The sequence below is a fragment of the Abramis brama genome (genome assembly GCF_963993115.1).
Source record: "Abramis brama genome assembly, chromosome: 23".
NCBI lineage: Eukaryota > Metazoa > Chordata > Actinopteri > Cypriniformes > Leuciscidae > Abramis > Abramis brama.
Genome location: NC_139985.1, coordinates 25168875 through 25182726, shown reverse-complemented (window position 1 = coordinate 25182726; position 13852 = coordinate 25168875). Strand labels below are relative to the sequence as shown.

The 13852-nt window shown below is 38.3% G+C and overlaps 1 protein-coding gene across 1 annotated transcript in view; it reads left to right on the top strand.

The window, feature by feature from the left end:
- Positions 1-13852, top strand: part of ptprga (protein tyrosine phosphatase receptor type Ga) — a 254040-nt gene that overhangs the window by 170696 nt on the left and 69492 nt on the right. The window contains exon 5 of the mRNA XM_084100324.1: positions 13353-13448. Within this exon, the coding sequence (XP_083956450.1) occupies positions 13353-13448 (96 nt within the window). The remainder of the gene's footprint in view (positions 1-13352; positions 13449-13852) is intronic.

Here is a 13852-nt window from a genome sequence, read left to right as displayed (position 1 = left end):
TCAGAGGCCCGATGAGAGAAGATGCATATTTAGGGACACAAAATTGTAAACTGTTGGAGTATTGGATTGTGTGTGGGATATAAATCATATAAATAACAATATACAAATGTAAGGGCTCTAGTTTCGCTTGAGCCTGCAAGGCTTTTCCTTGTTTAGCCAGGGTGAGATAACACACACACACACACATACACACACACACAGACGCTAAGCAGTGCACGGTTATATATGAAAAGCGGAATCCATTTCACAGCAGGGAAAAACCATGGAGCTTAAACATTGTAAGCAATATTCAAGTGGAAAACGATTTTCCACTTCAACAATGTTAATGCACTTTAATGGCATGTCATAAATTCCCGATGTTGTTCGTTCACACAAGGCCCAAAGTAATGACTTAAAAACAAATTAGCACTGAAACCTCAACACAAACCATATATATTTTCTGACATTAAGTGAGTACTGTATATATTACATTTTTCCAGCGTTCAAACTATGCTATGCTCTTTCCATCTCTGTCACTGAACAGCATCCTATAAAATCTTTTTAGATAACAGATCCATGCCATCCCATGTTTTCAATCTTTGTATTTTTATTGCCCTTCCAAGAAAAGGGCCACATCCAATTCCTGACATAATGTTATATTTTCCTCTCTGCCTCCTCTGACACTGAAAAACACATCCATTCTTTAAAAGCCATGTGAAACCTGGAGGGCAAATAGATGTTGTCCCAGTTCTTTGCTTTGCTAGATACCATTTTTTGATAATCTTGGCGTAGATCCCGTCCCCTCCTGCCTTTCTTTGCTCAAAAACAGTGTTTCCTGTATTTTATGAAAAGATGTAATACCCGTGAAATGGGAAATAAAAGGCACATGACACTTTTACAGATCTCAGGGCGTCTCTGTTACTCTTTCATTTTCCGGGAAGAAGGATGAAAATTTTTATCCATTTCTCTCTCTCTCTCTCTCTCTCTCTCTCTCTCTCTCTCTCTCTCTCTCTGCGACACCGTGTGGCCTTGATGCATGGTTGAAAACGCTCTGGTGCTGTACGGAGAATTGAAGAACAGTTCATTACAAGGTCAAAGCACTTCACAGGCAGTCATGTATCTGTGAACTCATACTGTATAATCTATACACAAGATCACTCTCTGACCCCTGTGTAGTGGTCTTTCAGATGGTTTGGTTAATTACAGTATGAGAGACTTGCGCTTTTGATGAAGTATAGCGAACAAGAAATGACTGCTCAAATAGCCAGTTTGGGAGTCTACTACATGACTGCATGGCAAAACAACTTTTCCAATCAATCTTTGCAACAGAATGGTAAAATACATCGATAAAGCATCAAAAATGATCAAACAAATGTTGTTTTCTCTAACGTATGGGATTATAGGTTTGGTAACAGGATTACAAAACTATTTCATTTTTTTTTTTACTAAATAATATTTGGGAAAGCTAGCCTCTGCTGAATGACAGCTTAATTTAGGCTAAATTTGCAACCCTGTTACTTGTGGCCCTGTTTTAGTTTTTTTATTATTATTTTTTATGCTACCCATTCTGGCATAGATTTTTTTTTTTTTTTTTTTTTTTTTTTTTTTTACCACATTGTAACCATGTAACATCATAACCATGACTTAACTCTTAAGTCGGAAACACAAAGGCAGAATATGATGTCTGATGCTGATAAAGTATTGTGAGTATAAATATTAATGTTAATTTTAGCATTCATCACATCTGATAATGCCCCAAATTTTAAACAGCCTTTATGCCCTGTATTTTTTGTTGATGTTTGTTGCATACTAGTTTTGCTAGTTGTGTCAATTAGCATTGTGCTGTTTAATAAAAATATTTATACACTGATCTATACATTCTAATATCCACAAACACTCTTATGGTTTGGTTTATTCTCATTTCACACATAGCCTACTGCATATTGGGTCCTGCTTTATAAAGCAATAGGGTTTTCCCTCTTGTCTGTCCTTGTGAATGTCAGTCTGATGTGCGTGTGTGCGCACCTTCAACCGTGGGACCTGGAGTGATGTCAATACGGGATAAATTCAATTTGGCAAAGTGTGGTGTGCAGAGTGCATTCTTTAGAGACAAAGCCCAGAGAGGAATAACAGGCCTCGTCTGAGGTAAAACTCCCAGGTTGGCTCTTTGGGATTCAGAGGAAGCTTGGCACTATTACCATTTATATTACAGGTATTAGAGGCTGTCTGCTTGCACCCTGCCCTCTTCCATCCTGAATTTGACAATAAACTCCACAAGACCGTTTCAGAATGTCTGCACGCTGTGGGGGGCAAGATTGTTTCTGATTCAGAAAAGATAGTTTTGTTTTTTTCTTAACAGTTTTGGTTCAAAGAGTGTGCAGCTACAAACCTTAAACGATGCTAAAAATGAGGATCAGACAAAATCCTGGTATCATGGTATGGAAAATATTGTAGAGCCAAGGATTTTCTCAAGAAGGCCTCATCTAACAGCATAAAATTAACCTTGCATGAAAAATAGATTGTTTCAAATACCTGTATATTGTAAACATTGTACATTTAAAAGAGAATGTACACATGTCTCTCTGTTTATATATTTTATTATATTTAATGTAATGTTTTATGTAATCATTTTGAATCTAATGTTTATTGCTAAAATAATTACACAAATCATGGTCAAAAGACTATTCGTCCTAAATTTTGTTAACGGAGGTGCAAACAGTGGAGAAAATGAATAGTTTGACAAACGTTTTCTTATGGTTAAATCAACCCCTTTCCCTAACTATTTGTTAAAAGAGTTTCAGGGACTATTTTGATCTCTTTTCTGTAAAAGTTCTCAGTAAGAGTAAACAGATAGTGTAAAGAAGGAATTATGTTAGAGCTGTGGAGCGGGCATTCGGTCAGCGAGAGCAGGGACTGATGGGAAATCTTTAGGCTCAGCTCCCTGCGGACCGCAGCGCTCATTTATCTCCTTTGCTTTCTCACGGTGACGGCCGTTGTTTTAAAGGGATAAAGTGCCGAAATCAATATATGTGTCCCGTCACTCAAATTCAACACTAGGAGGAATGGATCAACTAGGGGAGGTCCGTGTGTATGTGCGTGTATATAACCATGCCACCGCAAGAGCATATGGAATATTTATTATGATAATCCATTAACTTGTCATCTACCAGCTAATATTAGTTACATATGCATTAGACTTGAGTTCTTGTTGCATTCTTAATGTAATGCTTTCTACTATTAAATACGTGATGAGAAAGATAAAGATAGGTGTGCTCTCATTTCTCTGAACATCTTACAAAACAAACAAGAGAACTGTTGATTCCGAATGACCTTGATTCCGTTGCAGCCTGTGGCAAATTGGCCGAGGCGTCTGATTGGCTGCCCCAGTTATTTCAGGTGAGCATTATTATCCTCTGAGGTCACACTTCTGGTTGATCTTGTGCAAGACCAGCTCTCGTTTCTCCACACGTGTAACAAAACAAACTTTAGCGAATTGAGGTTACACCTTTCGGATGGTCTTTGTTGTTTAAACTGTCTCAATCTTGACACAATTAACATCCGAGACAGTGCGGGAGTTGATAGTGCAAGGGTCCGTGACACAAATTGTACACTCATCCAGAACGTGTTGGATGTAGACACGGTCTGCCACCTGCATTGTAATGTGGCCCAGTCCCAAAGAGGAAGTGCCAGTTTGTCAATATTTCATTTGCTCCTTGATTTTGAAAACTTGAGCCAGTCGCCTTTGTGCAAACACAATGTCCAATTCAGGGAATGTTTAGAGCTCCTAATGACAGGTAATTCTCTAGGTTATTTATTATTTCCGCTATTCATTTATTATTTCTAATTCAACCCCCTGATTGACCTTGATGGATGACTGAGCTGCAAACAAACACTGGGGACACAGATTTAGTCTTTTATAAAAACAAAAGATAAATTAATTCAGCAGCCATGGCTAATTGGCTCCTGTTTGAATTGAGAGGCAGGTCAGTATGTTTGCCCAGGAAGACAAAGAGAGAGAAACCCTGCAAATCTCTGACGTCCGCTTCTCTGTAAGCCAAAGCGAGACGCTCCTGATTGGTTTATAATTAGCAGGTCAAAGGACATTTCCTCCTCAAGCTTTGAAGTTCTGAAGAGCCGTCGATGGTTTTCTGCAGGACTTGTAGCAACAGGGAGTCCTTTGAGAAGCCATCAGCCGAAGGGAGGCATAGTCCTAGACACTGACCTTGACCCTAGCAGGAATGTGAGCAGAAAGGACATAAAGACCTCATGTGGTTTGGAGAAAGGGGTAGTCGTAGTCATTTTGGGAGATTTGAAGAAAGTCCCGCATCGAAGAACAGCAGGGCTTCCGCATTCAAAGCCCCTCCGACGGCAGATCGGATTGTTTAGGTGTTGTCCATTGACGGCTCGGTTCTCAGCAGGGTTACCTTGCATGTTTTTCAGAAACAAAAGAGCATAAGAAGCCAAGTTGGGCCTCCCCCGAGGTGCTGATGCCTGTTTTCCTCCTTCGTCCTCCATTTGGTGTGAGGAGAATTACAGTCTCTCCTCAGGAGAAGATTCTAGATGAGTCCATTTGTTTACCTCAGGCTCTTTTGGCTTTGTGAATGTTGATGCTGTGGAAACCCCCTCAGAGTTGTTACAAGGACAACTTCTCAGAGGTTTGATTCACCTTGCAGCCATTTTTCTTGTTTATAAAGTCATATTCTCATGTAGCTATACTTTTACAGATCGACGAGTTGATTTTTTTTTACCTTTTTCTGCTCAAGAACTGCCCACTCAATCAGGAAAATGCCATTTGACTTGCATGTAAATGCGACCAACCACAGTTAGCTTTGTTGTTATTGGAAGTTTCGTGCCAGGAAATCATTCAAATAATGGCTCAGCAGTCTCTCCAGAAGGTTGAGTGAGTTTCCCTACCCATGACTTCAGGACCTGTTATGTGACTCAAAATTGAAGCACTGATCTATGGGCAGGTCTGCTCTGTAGAACAAAGCGAACAGGATGACAAGGTAGAGGAAGAAAGCTGATTGTAGATCAAGGTCCGTCTCTCTGTAGAGCAGGGGAGCCAATTTGGATCTTAGTCAGTGAATTCCCAATCATATCATTCTTCAAAGCCACCTCAGTAACAGCATCTCTGTGAGAATTCTGTGAAAGTCGCCATTAGCGGCTATGGATCATTCAAAGTGACTTACAGTAACTAATTTCAGGGATGGTCCCCCTGGAGCAGCCTCTGGTTAAGTGTCTTGCTAAAGGGCACAATCATTATAAAGCTGGATTGTGATTACAGTAGCTGTCCAATTCCACCTCTTACCTTGGATTGAACCTGTATCTTTTGTATTAGCAGCCCAAGGCCTAAGCGACTAGGCTACATCCACCCGTGCACGTAATATTGCGCTTCACAGACCTAATTTTTTCCATTTGTAGCTATTTTTAGTGGTAGCTTTTGGAGATTATTCCATGTTAGAGACATTCTAACACACAGAAGTATCTGAAACATCTGTTAAAGAGTGCATAATCAGCAAAGCGTCACTATTCACATATGTTCAAAACTCATACACCTAGAGAAAAAAACATTTGTTTAATGTCATTTTAATATTTGACAGGAAATGTTTTGGGATAATTGCAGATGATTAAACAGTAAACACTCTTACATTGTCAGTTGAGATGAAAACACATGAATTGGTTTAAATGGTTCACACAGCTAACCCACCAATTTGTGAACATTAGTGGTGTTGAACTTCTCAACTGTATCCAAAAATTTAAATCGTCATTCCATTTTTATGATTTTTACACCAATTTTCTTGTATTCTCAAGCTCAAATATTCAATCCTGTTTTCAAGTTATTGTAAGAAAAATGATCAAACAAATATTTTTTCGATTATTTATAGGAAATATAAGTTTATCAGTAAATACAGTTCAAACCAACATTTGGTCTCAAGTTGGTAATTAGTACCTTCTGTTTAATTTAGGCTAAATTGTTAATCCTGTTATTAATTTTCTGGCGTGGTTTTTTATTTATTTTTTTATTTTTATTTTTTTAGGTTAATTTAATGTTTTAATCTATTTAAACAAATATTACAATTAACAGGGTTACAAACACAACAAACCTCAGAACATGAATTGTCTGAGGGTAAAAAGAAAATCAGCAGGCTGTATTCTGTACACTATTCATGAAAATACCATTCATTTCACATGAAACATAAACAGCAAGATGTGATGCAAAGAAATACTGATAAACAATCAGGTTTTTTGATCCGGTTCATTAAAGCAAACCGTTCAAAAGAGCAGAAATGAATAAGGCATCCCATCACTAACACTGAATAGTCATTTTGATGAAAGACGTGTGCTATCAGGCTACTGAGGCTTGGAGTGTCTGCTCAAATGAGATGTGCTTTGAATTCCTCTCAGCTGCTTGATTTTCTTGACGCTTGACACTGGCTATTTTGATCAAATTGTATATCTTTGCTGTACATTAGCATGTTCGTACTCCTTCTGTTTTATGTGTGTTTGCACATTTGGCTAACAACGAGTGAATGTAAGTGATATGTGTAACCAGAGCAGAGGATTTCACAGGTTGAGTCTGTGTGACCTGTGTGCTAATGAAACTCTGCTGAGATCCGCTCAAACACACAGACACACACTTACCTAAGTACATACAAGACATGGATACCTGTGAGTGACCTGTATGTTAATGATCTCAGAGTAGACACTCTCCCTCTCTTCCTCACACACACACACACGCACACACACACAGAGAGAGAGAGAGAGAGAGAGAGAGAGAGCTAGCTAGCAGAGTGCTGCTTATGCCCTTTACATATTTGCTTTGGCTTCCTTGAGCTGTCAGAGGTAAAAGCCTATGTATGTTTATGTTTACACAGAAATGTCGATATTATTGCTCTTTGCTCCAGGTTTGTGAGTTGTTTGCATACAAGCACTTTTTTTTTCAATTGAAACAGGAAGTCAGGGTGGGATATATTGAAGATCTCATTCTTAATGGCACAGCTATGAACTATAACTTTTTGATTTGTATAACCAACTACATACAACCAACTAACAAGCAGAAAATCATGTGCGTAGCTGGCATTCACATTCAAGAGCATTTGATTGGATAAAAATGTGTAGTACAAGATGAGTCATCAATCATTTTTGGTCTGTTTTACCATAAGAGAAAATCTGTAAATGTAAGTGTGTATATCTGATTAAAGGGAATTTTGTCGATGAGCATAAATATGGTTTCATAGCTAACAGACCTCAACTAAAAACCACAAAACTTTAAAACTTAAAAGCAACAACAATAAAATCTCTGTTCAACAGAAATTGAACTTGCTTTTGCAGCATTAGGAACCATGGTGTTATACAAAAAACAGCCACAATGCTAGTGTCACACTTTGGTTGCAACAAAGGAGAAATAGGGATTGTTAGGATGTACCAGCAGCCAGAGGTGTAAATGACGTGACAAAGGGCAGAAATAGCACAGTCCAGAGTGGCTTTAATTCCAAAAGGTGCAAAAACATCAGTATCCAATGGTAATAGGGAAGTACTAGAAAAAACAGATTATCAAAAATTATAATACCAAAGTAAATAAATCAAAATTGTTTACAATACACAAATGTAAGTTGGCTATGCCAATGTACAGGCCCACAAATACAAACGAGATTCAACCTCTCCACACCAACCTTCTCCCCTAAAATGGCTGCCTCTTTTATAGGCCTTAGCTCCTCCTATTTTTGGAAAATACCATTTTAGGGAGAAACCTATAAATTACAAAGAGGTGACAAGACATAAACAAACAAACTGTTATGACATTTCAACTTTAAATCATACATAATTTATATATAGTACAATTTAAAGGGCTCAAAACAATAAAGGTTCAACCATATAAGAACATATAAGAATAAAACTTACATACTAGGTTCCCTCCCTCCCCCATGAGGTCAGAACCAGATGGAGTAATCTTCCATGAGCACATGCTAGTTTAAATATGGCTAATTTCCTCGTGTACTGGTTTGGCAAGTGAGGGGTGCACCAAGAATGTATGTGTATCTGTTTAAAATGCATGAAGTTAACTTGGTAACTGAATGAAATTAAATAAACCCTTATTGTATAAAGTGTTTTTGGTGTTCTTTTCTGTGTAATGATATTTGATATGCGTCACTGAACATTAAACATTTAATCACATAAGCTAACAACTTGAGACAACTGATGCAATGTTACAACACAAAAATCAGGGCTACAAACATACAACTACAAAAGGATGGTATATTTTGCCGGCATTTAGTTTGTGTGTATGTGTAATGGTGGAAACAGTTTGTTGTGTGCATATACCCATGCTCAATCCCTTCAAAATAAAAGTCCTGGGTCACAGTCAGTCTGTGACAGGGATATTTTTGCAGCAGTATAGTGTTTATTTAACAGCACTGAAAACACTAGAAACATTCAGGAGCAAAACAACCAGAATACACAACGTAGAACGGATAAATGAAACTCAGGACATAAATATAGAGAGGTAAATGAGAAAACTCAATAATCAACAGGTGAACTTAATCAGACTAACAGGCCAAACACAGGGAAACTCTGGCTGAGTCGGAAATCGCCCCATATACCTTCAAAGATGAGTGCACTCATTCAATCCCACATTGCACTGCTATAACGAGTGTACAACCAATGTTCGCTCAATGGCTAGAGAATACCCATAATGCACTGTGACGGTCGCACCGAATGAATTCCCGCATCTCGCCAGAAGATGGCGCCCGCAGTTGAATCATCCAATCATTTGTCCAAACCGCTGGTACAATGTGGCTACAGCGTAATATCATACAGGTATAAATTCCTTTTTACTTGATTATTAAATTGTTTAATTAATTAAGCTTCATACATGCTAGTTTCCAGAGTTCAAGATAAATCTTTTCATATTACTACTGGAGCTGGCAGTTTGCCAAGAGTCAAAAGATTATTAAACGTCACAAACTATGCAAAAGCACCAGATCTTCCAGGGCACTCAGAGTCCGAATTAACTCACTCGTTTTCATTCACTTCTTCAAGTGGGCTATGTTAGTGCAGTAATGTAGGGAATAGTGAATGAGGGTATGGGGTGATTTTGAATTCAGCCTAGGTCAGGAATCACATGGCAGGGAAACAGAACAGAGTCAAACCAAAATACAGTGAATAACACATAATCCTGAAAGCTAGCAAGTTGTTCTTGGTTGCAGGACGTTGCTATGCAGTTGCTAAGGTTTGATTGTGATTGTTAGATCATAAAGTCAGATTGTGGAAGTCCCATTCATTTTATCCATAGGGGAATTGATTTTTAACAATAACTTAAAAGACAAATCTACACCTACTGTGAGCTACAAGGTTAATCAGTGGTAATTGTTTTTGTTAAAGCTATCATTCTGCATTAATTCAACACACTTCTTAAATAATGTGATTAAAACTGGAATTTGTTTGAGGAACTACATCACCCATGATTTTGCAAAGAAATCTCCACCAATCAGAAAAACAAACCCGCGAATCTCGCCAAAATAACTCTTTAGTGCCCACTCTCTAGTTTTGAACATATGTGAATAGTGACGCTTTGCTGATTATGCACTCTTTAACAGATGTTTCAGATACTTCTGTGTGTTAGAATGTCTCTAACATGGAAGAATCTCCAAAAGCTACCACTAAAAAGTGGGCAGGCACTGTTGTGCTCGGTTTCTGACTGGCCAATATCTAGATATGGCTCAGGTCAATGTAAATATAAGGGATTTTCTTTTCACCTTTTTTATTGTCCATCAGTTGAAAACCAAATTTGGAATTTTATTTGTAATACCTGCACCCAAGTATCAATAATGATGAACAATACCCTTAGTAAACACTACTAATGATTTTAAAGAACTGTTTAACTGCATAAAGCAGCTGGTGGGTTATCCATCATATTGCGCTTTTATTGTATTTATTCATCTATTTTACTAGGCTTAAGCACGATACTCCATTATTGTAAATTCTGCTCCATTGCCTTTTGATTGAACGATGCCCTTTAGTGTCTTTGTGCGTTTGCATGTATTTGCATGCGCGTGTGTGTGTGTGTGTGTGTGTGTGTGTGTGTGTGTGTGTGTGTGTACTACTGTTCGTGTTTATGTTGTGTTATAAAGGTGACCTGACACAAGGTTCACCTCTCTCTCTACTGCTATAATTCTCTCTCTTTCATGAATCAGAATAAATTATTGACATTTCTGTAATGAAACCGCTGGTGGTTTAGTGTTTAGCATAGTCTATCAACCTCCTACACACACACACACATACACAAACACTCATGATTCTCATGACTCATGAATATTAGCTTTCATAGACTTTAACAGAGCACTAAGTACAGTGCAAACACCATGGATATGTTCAGAATACCTTAGTATCATACTACTAACATACTATTTTGCAGTATGTAACTTGCAAATTGTTTTTATGCATGGAATACCTGAATGACCTACTACAGTACATTTATAATCATGGTTATTATAGTAAAACTAAAACCATAAATAATATACTAAAACCATTTTAAAAAAAACATTTTACCTTATACAATGCCAGTATTCCAACTGCCTTAAACAGTCAATACACAAAACTGATTTTTTTTCCCCCTCATATGTCTATGTCGTTGATTTCTACTGTTGCATATCTCACTTGATCCAGTGTAAAGTTAGTGGTTCTCTGTCTCGTATGGAGGACGCGTTGCAGTCTGTCACCTCGACTCTTGCTTGAATACAAACAGACTTCAGACAGCTTCCAATAGCGAGAGGTTAAGATACTCACGACCCTGTTATGTTAATCTCCTTCTCCCTCTGCTGTTCACTTTCATTTCAGGGTGTGTTCTCAGAAATTGCCCAGTTATTTATGTCATTAATCACTGCCTGTAAGATACAGTGCTGTGGATGAAGGCGTTAAGCTCAGGCCTGTAGGCTCGTGAATTCTCCATCATGCTCCGTGCGATCTGAAGCTATGGAGGTGTTTGTACTGAATTAGATCAAAGTGGGCCTCGTGTAAGGATTACAGAGGCGAGAAAAATGCAGCAGGCATAATATTGACAATGCTAACGGAGAAGTGGGGAGAAACAAGCCAATGTGGAAGGCAACAAGGATTTCTACTTGATTTTAAGAGCATTGCACTATAGGCTATATATGTAATGCTACTGATCTTTTGTGGAGATGTGGAGATTCATTGTTGTTGTTTTCGTTTGAACTGTTGAGTAATTTCAGCAAAATCTGCTTTTGCCATGTAATACCTCAGCGTTTTTCGAATTTAATTATCAAGCAAATGTTTTATTTATTTGTAAGTCAAGATACATTCCTGGCCTTATTGTGAATAATTAACGTGCATGTTATACCAAAGGGACAAGAAAAGTTTGTCTTTGTAATATTTCATAAAAATTATATAACTTGCCCCGTCTCTAAAACAAGATTTTTCACATCGGCTGATGTCATCAGGCCCCTTCCTCAAGCACACGGCTCTATTATGTAGGTCAGTGACTTAGGCCCTGTTTACACCTGGTATTATTATGAATTTTGGTCGATCAGATCACAGGAAGACGAGAGAGACTCATTCACGTTCACACCTGGTGTTTTAATCTGTCTCTTTTGTCCACTTTCAACCACTTCTGTCTTGATTTCTTTGAGGGGCGGGCTTGCACAATTTACATATGAACGCGCCCGGAAACGACAGAAAAACATACGGAGAGCATCAGTTTTAATTTCTGCTCTGAGCCGCAAGATCACGGCGAACGCTGTGAGTGTGTGTTAGAAATCAGGAATGGTGGGAGAACATTGTGCTTGGTACATTTACATCTTCAAACCAAACTTGGGTCTACAGCCGACAAGTTTAAATCTGTTTAGGCATTAGGGCAATAGGCGGAGAGTAGACAGTCTTTTGTGGCTGTTTGAATGCATTCAACCACATGAGTGTTTACACTATGAAAGCAATCCAGTCAAATGTGTTTTCGACTACCTCTGGAAGTGGTCAAAAGTGAACAAGCTCAAAGCATTTTAGACCCCATTTACACCTGTATTTAGCGTCGTCCACTTGTGATCCGATCAACCAAAATGCATCTTAATACCAGGTGTAAACAGGGCCATAAGAGTGTCCATAATATGTGTCATGGTTATAGCAGGGAATAGGAGAGGTGAGGTCTTTAGTAAGTAGTCTTTATTCAATGAACACATAAACACAAAGGTAATCTAAACCAGGACCTGATGGCAATAATCCAAACAAGAACGTGAACACAGGAGACGTAGCAGCTTTACTGACCACTACAGAAGGGTAGAAATACACAGAGAAACAAGAGAGATAATGAGGAACAGGTGCAGGTGATTAGTTGATGTGGTGACTATAGAAACAAAGATAAACGTGAACTAAACCACTGGAACTGAGCACTGGCACAGCTTGTCTTACCATGAAAAGGTCAAATTATCTGATATTTTATGGTACTTATTGATCTTGACATAGTCATGCGGGTCTACAATGGTCCTCTCTATGATGTCATTTTAAAAAAAAAATATTGTCAATAACAAAAGGTTATACAAAACTACTTAATAATTTTCGATAATAATGAGGCATTGGTTTTTTTAACGTTATATCAGGACAGTTGTATCACATTTTTGACTTCACTGTATGTCCCAAAATATCAAAATAATTATGAATTCAGAAATTAAAAACATTCTCATCAGAGAAGAGCTGTAATCAAGTCATTTCATGTATAAATTACATTTTTAATACACTGACAGCGGTAGTCACTCATCCCTAATTATCGCCATGACAACAGAATGATGAAGTACTCTGGTTGGAAGGGAAGTTCTTTTCAAATTTTCGGATTTGCAGTCTAAATCTTTCTTTTTAGCTGGTGTTTATTATTTCCTTCGTTTATAAGTGTCTCCGACACTCAACAGGACTTGCTGTTTCTCCATTGTTGAATCTACGCCTATTATTGACACAAAACTGATCGCTATCTCCCAGCGAGAATATCGTTCATCTTTGTTGTCTTTTTTTGTGGGAAAAGGTATTGACAACGGAGAATAACAGAAGGCTGCTGCCAATTTAGACAGGGTTCCGTGGAGAGTTGAGCACATTTATTAGCCTGATCTACTGCCAGAGATCCCATCAAAGTGATAACAGGATGGACAGAGCCTGACGTTTGAACTGGAAACACGAGGAGGCCAAACGCTCTTGGGAGATTACAGGATGAGACAGATTAGAGGCCATGAGATTATGAGATATTAGCTTTGATAATGGACTATGTGTGTTTTGTCAGTGATAATATAAGAATTAAAATCTGATTGGCTAAAGGTCTCTGACTAACAAGATTCTCACATTTCTCTCTCTCTCTCTCTCTCTCTCTCTCTGTCACACAGATGCAGATCTTTATGTATAACTCGGACGACTTTGACAGTCTCAACACAGCCATACGGGAGAAGCGAGTAATTGCGGCCATGTCTGTCTTCTTTCAGGTGAGAGCTCGCTCTTTCGAAAGCGTCTTCATGTTCGGCTGCTGAGCTGTGTCAGTGTTAAGTGCTAGCATTAAAAAGCATTGATTTTGTAAGGAGGTTTTCTCTCGTCCCATTAAGTTTAGTGATACTGAAGCTTCAAACTCACAGAAAACCCACTGCCTCTGTTTTCTGTATGGGAAAACACACACACAATTCTACAATTCTGTGCTGTTCTTTTGTCAACCCCTCTGCGATAATCACAAAACAGCAATTTAAGGCTCACAGTCTTTTACTAGGAATTGTGTGTGGGTTTGTATTCTCATCTCTCAAATTTTGAGAAATTACAGGGCAGTCAGGCTGTAATAATACAGAGTTCAAAAGACTCAATCAGCCACTTCAAAAACAACAGTGAGTGAGTGAGTGAG